Raw genomic sequence first — 13,490 nt, forward strand, 5'->3', positions numbered from 1 at the left:
CATAAGGTTGTTTGAGTATGTGTTATGTTTGACACATTTAAGGGTTTTGTGCTGCAATATCCTGCCTTGTCAAACTTTCAATAAAACGAAACTAAACTATAATTTCCTATCATAATTATAATATTTTAAACAAAAATAACATTCTTTAAGTAGCTGCTGGCATGAAGACTGTCATCAAAACAAAGCTCCAAAGGTTTATATTTCAAAAGAATATTTTATTAACATTTCGAAATAATCTATTAAACAGCTGCAATTTGAGGAGCGTGAACTAATATTTTCAGTTCCATTCACTTGCGCGTTGTCTCAAGGGCACGCCCACAATAGCATGATATCATGAATATTCGCGTAAGCGCCACCCAGTGGAACAGAATATTTCAGGAACCAAATATATTGTAACACCGGCTTGCCTCAACACACCTGCCTGGAAGTTCCCAAATACATTTCTGGAGCCTCCCCAACACTGCATGTTTTCCATGTCTCCTTAATCGAACACACCCGATTCAGATCATCAGCTCATTAGTCGAGACTCCAAGACCTGAAATGGGTGTGTCAGACAAAAGAGAGATGCCAATTGTGCAGTGCTGGGAGGCTCCAGGAATGGGATCGGGAACCACTGATCTAGTATGCCTAGTGAGACCTTGATTAGCTGTTTCAGGAGTGTTTAATTGGGGTTGGAACTAAACTCTGCAGGACAGTGCATAATAAAACAAATTGAACATTTCTTTCACTTGATAAACTGTTAATTAAATAATAATAGCCTATTAAGTGAATAAATTAACATCAGTACATTCTTTTTATAACTGAAATATTTTGACATTTAACACATAATTGCATTAAAGATGATTGTGAATACATGTATGGCAAGTGCAAGTGCGTGTATAAACTATCAGGCTAATCGGGTACATAACTGTATGCTATGCTAGTACATACGCTAACTAATACAGACATTAATGGTCATTGTAAAGTAGTTCAGCATTTATCATAACATGATTTTGTAGTAATGGTAATCAGGCGCTAAAGAGAGTGCCTATTAAAAGTTATTTGAGCGGATTCGATTGGCCCCTAGTGGTGAGGTGGTGTCGGCAGGGCTGAAGGTCATAAAAGCTGATGAATAGCCTAGGTCAAACAGCATCAATAAACAACAACAAAATGAGGTTATGGTATATTTTTTAATAAGGTAATGTCTCAAATTATAATGTAAGAGCCACTCTGTATTCCATGCACTAATGAGAGAATACAATGACACCGTAAGCAGGGCTATGAGTTACTAGAACACCTCTTACTGCACTTCAGGAACACTCAACCCTAATCTAACCTCCTGACACCAACAGCAGCGCTTCTCATTACACAGCACTACCACTGAATGAATGTCCTGCATTAATGAAATGGAATTAATCAGAACGAACCGTTGGCATTTGTATTTCCAAGAGCTGACCCTGTGTTAAGGAATGTTGCTTATGTCTTTCCCTCAATGCGTTTGTGCTTATGTTCCATATACTTAAAAACTGCAAAAATGGTTAAATGTGACTTACACTGTCTAGATAAGATAAAGAAATATATTGTCAATATCAAAATAATTGAAATTATATTATTTACACTGATTACAAAACAAGGTCCCCATCTCACGTATGAACAAGTGCTGTGCGTCCAGTACTGTGACCACAAAGGGAAGGAAATCCAGATACGAGTTTATCTCTTAAGAGGTATCGGCAATTCAAACCATTTTCGGTTTTTGGAAACACGGCATACTAATTATCAGGAATGACATTAGTTAATCAGTTATAGTGTCCTTACAGTTTCCTTCTGGAGCTTATGAACAATACCGGACCAATAAAAACATCAAATTTCTAAGGTGCTTCAACAGAAAAAGAGGACATTTTTGAAGTTGAATAAAAAAGAAAATGTATTCTTTATGTATAAATAGATGAAAAAGTTATTATAATGACCATAAATAAACAAGAAACCCCCTTCTTGACGGTCATCGTTTACCCTGCACCTTTATGTGATCGGATTACAAAATGGTTCGGTTCAGTTCATCAGTCCACTCGGCCGCGTTCCGAATCCTCATAAACCCTTCTCCTCTTTTAGTGCCCTTTCCACTCGCTCTCTTTCCTTTCAGTGCTAGAAAGGGGAGAAGAGGGAGCGAACAGTCTCCGTGGAGCAGGCGGAAAAGTCTTCAGACTCGGGCGTGGTGGTGGTGGCGGTGGTGGCGGTGGTGGTAGAGGGACACGGACTGGATAATAGGGCTGGAGCAGGAAGTCCAGTGGGCGGCTGGGACGTGGGGTCAAGGTACAGACCGGGGCACAGACGGGGCGTAAAGGCTGGAATGTGGAGGCTACAGGTCGGCTGGGTGGTCCAGGGAGCTGCGCTCACATTCTGGTGGCGTCCTCGTCGGAAAATCTGCCTCTCCTTATCAAGAGCGGTGGTCTGATGGAGGAAATAAGGAATTTTATTGTAAGTTACAATAGATTACAATAGATTTTGCAATGTCATTCCAATTCTGTATTATGTCTGAGACAGAATGTCCAAACTCAAAGAAAGTGGATAGTTGTCAAATTCTGCTTGGCTTGGACATTGTGTCTTTAGAAGACATATATACACTGGAATAATATGAGGGTGACAACAACAATAATAATAATAAAAACATTTTTGGGTGATCCCTATAATTAAAATTATTTTTAAAAAATGACATTTGACAAATTCAAAATAATAAAAAATTAAAAGTAAATACACTATCGTTCAAAAGTCTGGTGTCAGTAAGATTTTTTTTTTTATGTTTTTGAAGTCTGTAATGCTCACCAAGGCTGCATTTATTTAATTAAAAATACGGTAAAAATGGTAATATTGTGAAATATTTTTACAATTTAAAAGAACTGTTTTAATATATTTTAAAATGTAATTTATTCTGAAAAAAAGCATCATTACTCCAGTCTTTAGTGTTACGTGATCCTTCAGAAATCATTCTAATATGCTGATTTACTGCTCAATTTTTATTATTATTATTATTATCAATGTTAAAAAACAAATGAGCTGGTTAATATTTTTGTGGAAACTGAGATACATTTGTTCAGGATTCTTTAAAGAATCGAAAGTTCAGCATTTATTTGAAATAAAGATCTTTTGTAACATTATAATTGTCTTCACTGTCACTTTTGATTCATTTAATGCATCCTTGCTGAATAAAAGTATTCATTTCAAATAAAAATCTTATTATTTACCCCAAACTTATGAACAGTAGAGTACATTTAATACTAATAAATACATGTAATAAATATATTTATTAAAAGTGAATTTCTACTAAAAAGCATATTTTTTTTCTGCACAAGCTTGAAGGTCATGAGAAGCTGGTTAGAAGCAGGACAGTGACACAAGCAGCACATAAAAATATCGCCATGATGTTGAAGCAGATCATGCACATTCTTTCCACCTGGACTGAGCACGTTCACACACATGGGCTGAATGACTGTAGATGGCCAGAGCGCAGCGGCCATCTTTGATCATGACATGAGCAGGATTCAGTGCTCACACTGGGGTTCAACAAGACAGGGGCTGGCGTGCTACAGTGGACACATGTCGTTACCTTATCCAAAACATGCCCGGGTTCTGATAGAAATCCAACGACCCTGATCTCTGGATGGAAAAGTCATGGTCGAGCTAAGCGAAGAAAAATCAGTGGAGCTCAATGAACAATGCTCAGATAACATTACAGATACACTCAAATCATCAGCGGTAGTATTCACAGTATATTTCAACTGTCACACATGGTGTCTGGTCTTTAATGTTTATTCTTAACTTCAGGCATGAGAACAGAAGCTGTGTCTGGTGTCAGTGTGGGCTTACCGTCATGACAGACACTCCTGGGGTGTTGTTGCTGGGTTTGGGCCCGGTGTTAAAGTGCTTCTTGATCTTTCCTGCCACTGACAGCTGGTGCTCGTTTTCTGACAGACCGTCATTCTGAAACAGCCATTGATCTGATCAGTTACTGCAGTTATTAAACAAAATGTGTTAAGACTGTGTCATTGTTATAATTTATCAATAAAGATTCATATAGAGCCGAGTTTAATCTGAATTACTCACAGTGACCCAGGGATGTTCCAGCACCTGCAGCGCTGTGTATCTCTGATCCACTTCCACCTGCAGCATAGACACGATCAGCTCCTGAGGAGACGGACGGGACACACAGAGTTAGTGCCAAACCCAAATGCCAGTAAAAACATATTAATGCTCATGACCTTGAATTGCTGAACACAATGACCACATTAAACATTATTATTATTATTATTATTATAAATAATTATAATTAATAATAAATAATTAATAACTAATTAAAATAAATAATTATTATAAATAATATGATAATAAATAAATAGGATTTTAAAGCAAAATAATATGATAATAATAAATAATATATAAGCTTTTTAAAGGAATTCCATTTGATTTTGAACATTCTATATTTCTAAATTAATTTGTCTATAGCGATACACTATTTCCTAGTCAAGAAAATAATATATCACTAAAGACAAATCAAAAAATTATCATATTATTTATATGATAATTTTATTTTGCTTTAAAAAAACATTATTTATTATCACATTATTTTGTTGTTGTTGTTTTCAAAAATTCCTACATATTATTTATTATCATATTATTTTGCTTTTCAAAAAAAACATAATATTTATTATCATATTATTTTCCTTTTTAAAACATGTTCCACTTACTTTGGCTGAGTCGGATACATTGTCCCAGTAAGGGGGAGGGAATTCTAACTGTCCCAGCAGTATCTGGTCAAACAGAGCTTCTTGATCATCAGTGCTCCTGAAATACAGAGTGCGACTTCAAATATACATCAACAGGGGGAGCTCGTTGCATTGCGTTCACGGATAGTACCACAGATAGCCACAGGGAGGCGCAATAACATCTTACATAACCTTACAGCTTTGATTACATTACTCAGTGCACTACATACCAGAAAGAATGTATTTAAGAATGAATCTTTGACATGTGACCCACTTTTTTTTACTGATAAAATCATTGTTTTGATGGTAATTACAGGATTTTTTTTTAAACTTCAAAAATCAAATAAACGTTAAAAAATGAAAAAATATATAATCTTTAGCCACATTTTCTCATTCACACTGAACTTACCCACGAAATGGAGGAAAGCCACAGAGGAGAATATATGTGATGACTCCAGCGGCCCAGATATCTACCTTAAGGCCATACCTGCAATACAGCAAACGAAAGAGTGTTGTTTTAGTTTTACTGCTCTAAATAAAAGAATAATAACAATCACTACTCAATGCTTAATAACATCACACTAGTCCATGAAAATATCACACATTCAATGAACCAGATTTGTGCAAACATGCTAAAATATTCACCCGGTCTCTGCGATAATCTCTGGTGCTACATATGTGGGTGTTCCGCAGACAGTGTACAGGGGTCCGTCTACCACGGTGGCCAAGCCAAAGTCGCCCAGCTTCAGCGATTTGCTTCCGTCTTGATGCTCGTACACCTGTGAATTGTGAAGTGAAGAGCAATATTAGATGAAGGAGCAAAATCAACCTAGATCCTTCAAAGCAATCTCTGAAAATGACATATCCGGCTCTCAAAAATCCCAAGGTGAGCATATCAGCGTCAAAAATATGCACTCGCTTCAAATAAACAGATATTTGTGCATTTAATGTCTTTAACCTAAATCCCACTGATGCTAAAAAGGAACCGAATCCATTGAGCATCCTAAGCTTGGCTGGTTTTGTGTTTGCTGTTATATAATATGTAAAGTGGTGCGTTATGAAAAAACCTCATTCTGCATTGCAAGGTGCATTTGACATGCATGCTTCCAGCCACAAGCAATTATCTTCGACACACCAAGAGTGAGCGAGTGCATATGTGAGCCAGTGCACGGCTCTTTCTAGTTCACTGGAGTGCATTTGAGAAACAGAGTCTTATTTACTGCTACCAGAACACATTTTCAATTGTAAGATCCACAGCATTAATAGACAAATTCCCCAGCTCATAAACAGGGCTTAAAGGGATAGTTCAGCAATAAATGAACATTTTGTCCTTACTTACTCTCCTTCAAGTTGTTCCAAACCTGTATAAGTTTCGTTCTTCTGTTGAACACTAAATAAGATATTTTAAAGAATGTTGGTAACCAGACAGTTGACAGAACCCATTGACTTCCATAGTAGAAAATTGTATTGTCTGGCTATCACCAGACCAAGCTCAGTTTAAAATTGAACATTGGTCTGGGGAGTTTTCTATGTATTTCCTACTGCACAAGAGGCGTGATCAACGAGCATTATTCACGCAATTGGATAGTCCTTCAACCAATCAGATCAACGATCCGGGTGACGTACTTTTGCAGAGCGACGCGAAAACTCCAGACAGGTTTAATTTGTATTGGTTTGTAGCATTGATCAGCGGTTTACAGAAGCAGCAATGGCATCGAGCGATTTTTGCAGGTTGTGCAAAAACACATGAAAGTGAGTGGTATTTACACCCACTCGAGCGATTTGTTTGCTAAACTAAAGAAGTCATTTAGCATCGTCGAGAGGTTAAAAGGAATTGGATTGACGGTCGCGCGAGAGACGGCATCGTGTTATACCCGCCCAGAGCCATAGAAAGAGCTCTGTACCCGTCTGTGATTGGTTCCTGCAAAAGTGTAACTGATGCAGCAGAAATGAATGTACGGGTTTCCAGACTGAGTTGCCGGGCGAAATCAAATCGCCGGCAGATCAGGCTGGGTTTACCCAGTCTACCTTTTGTATTCAACAGAAGAACAAAACTCATGAGGGTAAGTAAATGATGACAGAATTTTCATTTTTGGGTGAACTATCCCTTTAAGGTTTTAATGCACTGGTCCATTTTGAGATTTTCTTGCCTCCATAACTTGCCTTCTTTCAGACTAGTGGGAAAAAAAACATTTTATTACACTATCTATTTGTCCATTTCAAAAGCACGTATCATTTTCCAATCTATATTCTGAAGTTTTTACAAAGGGGTTTGTTTATATATAATTTGCCTGATTTATATAATATAGATATTTTTACTGGCAGTTCACAGTATTTTCTGATTTATGGAGTGATAAAAAGTAATTTACGCTGTAAAGCTACCTAACTCTAATATGCCAAAGTTCAGATTTATGTTCTGGACTTTTATGCAAATGAGTGCATATTTATTTAGATAATGCCTCATTTGACTATTTATTCATAACTTTTCAGAAAACTTGTAATACAAAACAATTGTCTTAAATGTACTGATTAATCAACTGGGGAACTTGAAGTATGGTGATATCTAATTGTTAACAGTTTTACCCTATTCACCTGTGGTGTCTTGCCTTAATAAACAACGCTTCCATCTTAAATCAGTAGAGGAAGTGGCTGCGTATCAGCCATTGATTCATGAATGATGCTCTGGTAAAAGGTTCATACGAGAACAGCCTTGGAGAACAGTACAGTCTGTGAACTGTCAATGTGTGAGTCACATCTCAGTTCTTCCGCTGCAGAAGTGATATCACACGTATACAGTCAGTCAGTAGGTGGCTGGTCTAGACTCAGTCAAAGAGCTCACAGCAATCATCTCTCTTTCTCCAAACACACTTATATAGTTCCAGCCCACAAGACCTATGAGTTTCATCCGTTCCTTTCCTCTACACAACACGTACACACAGGAACACACGTTTGTGGAGGCTGGTGATCTTTAGGATGTGATAACAACAGCGCTTGAGTGTTAGACATGAGATATTTGCTCAGGATGTCATTCTCAGAAGTATGTTTTGGAAAGGAAGGAAAGAAGGAACGACGCATGTTGATATCTTACCAAAAGGTTCTCTGGCTTGATGTCTCGGTGAACGATGTTAAGGCTGTGTAAGTACTTAATAGCATTGGCCAGGTTGTACAGCATGCCACTGGCGTCCCGCTCAGTGTATCTGTTGGCCGAGGTGATGGCATCAAAAAGATCTCCTCCCTAAAAATAAGAACAAAGTAAGAAATTGAGTAGTCGTCTTCACTGTATTAAATATGCATTGGTTCTTATTAATGCTACTAAAGCTATTCAGCCAAGAGAAGTATTTTATTTTATTTTTGTTATTCGATTAACATTTACAGCTTAGACGGCAGCAGGTATATTAGGCTGCTGTCACTTTAAGGCCTAATGCACAGATACAACGCACATCCGATTTCTTTCCCAACTGTTTAGGTTAACCGACTGTGTCTACGTGAATAATGCCATTTTGACATATTTTTGTGTGTATTTGATTTGAGCGCGCTTGTGGCGGTCATCGCGAGTACAGCACTGAGTTCTTACTGCGCTTAATAAGAGCTGGTTTGCGTTTTTTGCGTTAAAAAACACAAGATGCAGGGCAGTGGAATGGGGAAAAAAAGCAAGGTCTCGAGACTCATTTTTAGCTTGAGTGCCACATTTTCAGAATGTACGAGAATGCATGTGCGAGACGCAAGGGGTCAAAGAAGTCTGTCTTGCGCATTTTAAATAAAAAACAAAAATACATTCTGTGTGAACGGCCCCTAAATCATTTTAACATCTTCTCATTCAAGCATTTTCAAGCACATTTGCTTATCTACGGTATTAGAAGAAAAAAAATCAGACGGAGAATCTCACCTGCGCATAAGCAACTTCTTTCCACTTGACTGGTTAGACTCTCAACTTACTCCACCCACACACGTACAGTGGAGAAAATGTCAGAGACAGAGACTGTTATCTCTAATATCTATCCTTAAAGAAGTTAAAATTTGCAGTATGGGAATGAAAATGGAATTAACGCAGATGTCACGTAAAACAATAAATCAATTCGCGACATGGTCTGTGAATATTAAAGCGCAAAATGACTGCTATATAAATAATCTGCTTGTTCTGCATGTCTTTGTGTGAATGAGCTGCGCCGTTTCGTCTACTACACACTCGAGTACGCGCGACGCTCGTGGTGTTTTCGGTGTCTGACGTCTCACAATATGAGGACGTGAACACATGAGCATCTCCAGAACTTCTCTGAGAGAAGGCTTAATAAACATTTTGATCATTTTATTAGAGAAAAACTATTGTCAAATACACTCTGAAACTCAAAGGTCTTACAACCCCTCAAAATAAAGGTTTGGTTTAACTTGAAGAAATTATGACAGAAATATATTACTATATTACTATTGTACAATATTATGTCCTTTATTATTTATACATTATACTTTTTGTCCATGTTTTAACTTAAATCTCTAAAATAAATAAATAAAAAGAATAAAAGTTGTTACATTCTCATTTGATTGCATTTTAAAACATTAATTAAATTGTTAGTTTTATGCATTCATTTGTTAATAATATATTTGTATTAAATCCAAAAAAGAAAAAATAATTTTCTGAATAAAATGGGACTCTATTATTCTTTAAAAAAATATATATATATTAATGATAAAAATAAGTTGTTAATCTAATCCACAATCAATTATTACATTTAAATGATTAGACATGTTTTTGATGACTGAAATTTGAAAAAACATAACAAATGGTTTCAAGTTTGTTATAATAAAGCATTTGTTCAACCAAAAAATACAGCAATGTGGTATTTCCACATTCACAAAATGATCCACATCACAAGAGTTTTCTTGAGGTCGAGCAGTTTATACACAGCAGGCAGAAAGTTCATGGTGGCCTGGTTTGCCGTTCGTGTGGCAGAAATCCCCTCAAAGAGTCGAGTAAGTAGAACAGCAGCTTAAAATAACGCTCGGTTCAACACAGCCAGCACAACTGCACAAGGAAGCCATTACATGGACCCACCAAGAGCTAAAATTCATCCGGACTCAACTCTGTAACTGGAGTTTCGATTTACATTTGTTTTCACCTCAGGTTTGAACAGGTGCATTAAAGTGCTATAGTACACACCTTTACAAGCTCCATGACGAGGTAGAGTTCACTGTAAGTGTCCATTTCCTCAATCAGCAGCACAATGTTTGGATGTTTCACTCTTCTTAGGATAGCCACCTCATTCTGGATCATATGCTCCTGTGCAGGAGAAAAAAAATCCGAATAAAAATGTATCGCATAAATCTTCATAAAAATAGAAATATAAGCATTTTATTGACAATATCACAACGCTTCCATATCTCACCTTCCCTCTGCATTTGCCTTTGTTGATGATCTTCAGAGCGTACGCCCTGCCAGTCGAGTGCTCCACACACTCATGGACCACCGCAAAATTCCCGTCTCCGATCATTCGGCCGACTTTGTACCGATCTGAAATGGAGCTTGGGACTGTGGGTATCGGCGTCTCCTCCAAGGGCTCGGCTGCAGACGGTAAGGAAGAAAATTAGAGCAAGACTGAGTGGGCCTCATTCAGAATCTGTTTTTATGACTGAAATCTCTGTAGGCAGTTGAGGAATTTGATTCCAGACCAACATTCCTAGTCTGAGAATCTCTTTGAATGCAGCTCAAAGAACAAGACGATGAACATGTATTCGGTTCACACCTCATGCGTCTTTCATTACAGTCAGCTACACCACGTACACTGAAGCGGAAATTATTGTATAATGAACACCTATGCAAAGCCTTCAGTGTTGACCTTCACTGCAGACATACTCTTGAGACAACTATAAAGCTTTCATTAGTAAAGGGCCTTCTCATTAATAAATTCATCAAGCTGCCATATCTGCATAAGATCACAGTTCTTGAACAGCACAAATTTAGGCCTTGATCTCTTTGTAAGGAAGTCTGAATACATGTATATTGCATGGTCATGCATAATGGTCGATTGACTGCCATGCTTAAAGGGATATTTCACACAAAAATGAAAATTATCACATCTGTGAATGGGGCTCCACACGGCTCCAGGGGGTTAATAAATGCCTTCTGAAGCGAAGTGATGGGTTTTTGTAAGAAAAATATCCATATCGTATTTATAAGAAAAATATTGTACCTTAAAATATAAACTATAATAACTGGCTTCCAGCAACGGCCATATGCAAGTCGAGTTCTGGTTATTATAGTTTATTAAGTTTTAAATATGGATATATTTCTTACAAAATCGCATCGCTTTGCTTCATAAGGCATTTATTAAAGGGTTAGTTCACCCAAAAATGAAAATTCTGTCATTTATTACTCACCCTCATGCTGTTCTACACCCATAAAACCTTCGTTAATCTTCGGAACACAAATTAATATATTTTAGTTGAAATCCGATGGCTCCGTGAGGCCTCCATAGGGAGCAATGACACTTCCTCTGTCAAGATCCATAAAGGTACTAAAAACATATTTAAATCAGTTCATGTGAGTACAGTGGTTCAATGTTAATATTATAAAGCGACAAGAATATTTTTGGAATATTTTTAAATAACGACTTATTTAGTGATGGCCGATTTCAAAACACTGCTTCAGGAAGATTCAGAGCATAATGAATCAGTGTATCGAATCATGATTCAGATCGCGTGTCAAACTGCCAACGGCTGAAATCACGTGACTTTGGCGCTCCGAACAGCAGATTCGACACACTGATTCATTTATGCTCCGATGCTTCCTGAAGCATTGTTTTGAAATCGGCCATCACTAAATAAGTCGTTATTTTGGTTTTTTTTGCCGCTCCAAAAATATTCTCGTCGCTTTATAATATTAATATTGAACCACTGTACTCACATGAACCCATTTAAATATGTTTTTAGTACCTTTATGGATCTTGAGAGAGGAAGTGTCACTGCTCCCTATGGAGGCCTCACGGAGACATCGGATTTCAACTAAAATATCTTAATTTGTGTTCCGAAGATTAACGAAGGTCTTACGGGTGTGGAACGGCATGAGGGTGAGTAATAAATGACAGAATTTTCATTTTTGGGTAAACTAACCCTTTAACCCCCTGGATCCATGTGGATTACTTTTATGATGGATGCACTTTTTTGGGCTTCAAAATCTCAAGCTCCATTCACTACCATTATAAAGCTTGGAAGAGCCAAGATATGTTATAATATAACTTTGATTGTGTTTGTCTGAAAGAAGATAGTCATCCAGGATGCCTTGAGTGTGAGTAAATCGTGGGATCATTTTTGGGTGAACTAACCCTTTAACAGTCTAAACCTAGTGATGCTATTGTTAACTAAAACTGAAACTATAAAAAATAGTTTTTGTGCTAAAGCTAAAGTAAAATTTAAAAAAAAAAACTTAAACCTAAAAATGTTTTATTCCATTTAAAATTGAAATTTTTGTTTACGTTTTTCAAGTACTAACATTACAAAAACTGAAATAAAAATAATTTTAAGCTAAATAGAAACAATAAAAAACTAAATAATAAAAATGACAAACGCATGTCAAAATTACTCAAATTTATACAACAAAATATAAAAAAATACTATAATAGTATATAAATAATACTAAAATAATACTGTCCAAACCAGCTTCTCTCGATCTCTTACCATCGCTCACAGAGCCTTCCTCCTCATCCATACTGCAGACTTTGGTAGAGGCCAGAGACGCAGAGGAACCGCTGTGCTGGGATCCCTGTGAGGAAGACAAGATGCCATTAAACCAGAAACCAACTACACTGCTGTACATGTTCAGTGTGTGTGTGAGAAACAACTCCAAAAACCACCGACAAACACCTAACTTCAAAAATACTGAAACTGAGAAACCGCTCCCTGGGTAGTTCGCTCACTTTCTACCTGTGCTGGATATCCTCAAACTGCCGCGTGTGCTATTCCCGTCAAGAGACGGTCGGCACCCTCGGGACACAATCCTCATTCTCACTTTTAAACACAGCAGTACCGTGTTAGGACAAAGCCAGTTAGCGCATCACTGTTTCTTTGCTGGTTTCCATGGCAGCACCAAGTGTGAGCGGAGTTGCTGGCTGTGCTGTAAATTGGTTTTCGCTCCCGGTTGCCGCCAGTCAGGGTGCAGGGACCCTTTCAAGTCCACGCGGAGTGTAATTGGAATGATGTCTCCGGGAGCACCGCGCTTTCCCGACTGCTGGGAGAACTCAAATGGATTTGATTGGACGGTAGCGGAGCGCGAGTGCTGCCCCGGTCGCACCTCAGAGGGACGGCGGCGGTGTAAGGAGCTGCTAATGGCGAGAACGAAGCGCAAATATGCCGAGGCGAAACAGTGGATGGGTCAGGGAGGGTCAGCACTCCTACACACACTGTTTGATAATGTCAGTTTGAGTGGATGCATATGAGACGGGCAAGGCAGGGCTGTTGTTTAAGTGTCATCAGAAACAGTTTTGACTCGAGAGAGTGTGAGTGCGCGCGCTCGAGCGCGTGTATCCGCATCCTTTTTCTATTTCATTCAGATCACAGTTTGTCCTGGCGCTATCAAAACTCTTGTTACCATGGAAACTGTTGGAGTGTACTAATAATATTTTCCCTCTGCGAGACAGGAAGCAGCCTGAGACGAGCCCATATAAGGCATCTTCCTGTTTCCTGGCTAGGTCAGATCACTCCAAACAGATTTTCACAGAATTTCTGTGCTCTTTCTCGGGAGCGAAAACAAACAAAACGTATTCA

General features: G+C 38.0%; 1 protein-coding gene across 4 annotated transcripts in view; it reads right to left on the bottom strand.

Moving 5' to 3' along the window:
• Nucleotides 1-1,150: 1,150 nt before the first annotated feature.
• The window catches only part of dclk1a (doublecortin-like kinase 1a), a 62,752-nt gene continuing 50,412 nt past the window's right edge, over nucleotides 1,151-13,490 (bottom strand). For 2 of the 4 annotated variants that reach the window (XM_048181587.1, XM_048181589.1), the window contains 11 exons: nucleotides 12,405-12,489; nucleotides 10,118-10,293; nucleotides 9,892-10,011; nucleotides 7,825-7,971; nucleotides 5,382-5,515; nucleotides 5,146-5,223; nucleotides 4,719-4,815; nucleotides 4,078-4,158; nucleotides 3,841-3,954; nucleotides 3,581-3,654; nucleotides 2,231-2,427 (listed from right to left, as the gene is read on the bottom strand). In XM_048181587.1, the coding sequence (XP_048037544.1) occupies nucleotides 2,370-2,427; nucleotides 3,581-3,654; nucleotides 3,841-3,954; nucleotides 4,078-4,158; nucleotides 4,719-4,815; nucleotides 5,146-5,223; nucleotides 5,382-5,515; nucleotides 7,825-7,971; nucleotides 9,892-10,011; nucleotides 10,118-10,293; nucleotides 12,405-12,489 (1,164 nt within the window). In that variant the 3' untranslated portion in view covers nucleotides 2,231-2,369. Of the gene's footprint in view, nucleotides 2,428-3,580; nucleotides 3,655-3,840; nucleotides 3,955-4,077; nucleotides 4,159-4,718; nucleotides 4,816-5,145; nucleotides 5,224-5,381; nucleotides 5,516-7,824; nucleotides 7,972-9,891; nucleotides 10,012-10,117; nucleotides 10,294-12,404; nucleotides 12,490-13,490 lie in introns of all 4 variants that reach the window. The other 2 variants (XM_048181585.1, XM_048181588.1) reach the window with 1 other exon arrangement.

Source organism: Megalobrama amblycephala, linkage group LG2 (assembly GCF_018812025.1).
Source record: "Megalobrama amblycephala isolate DHTTF-2021 linkage group LG2, ASM1881202v1, whole genome shotgun sequence".
Taxonomy (NCBI): domain Eukaryota; kingdom Metazoa; phylum Chordata; class Actinopteri; order Cypriniformes; family Xenocyprididae; genus Megalobrama; species Megalobrama amblycephala.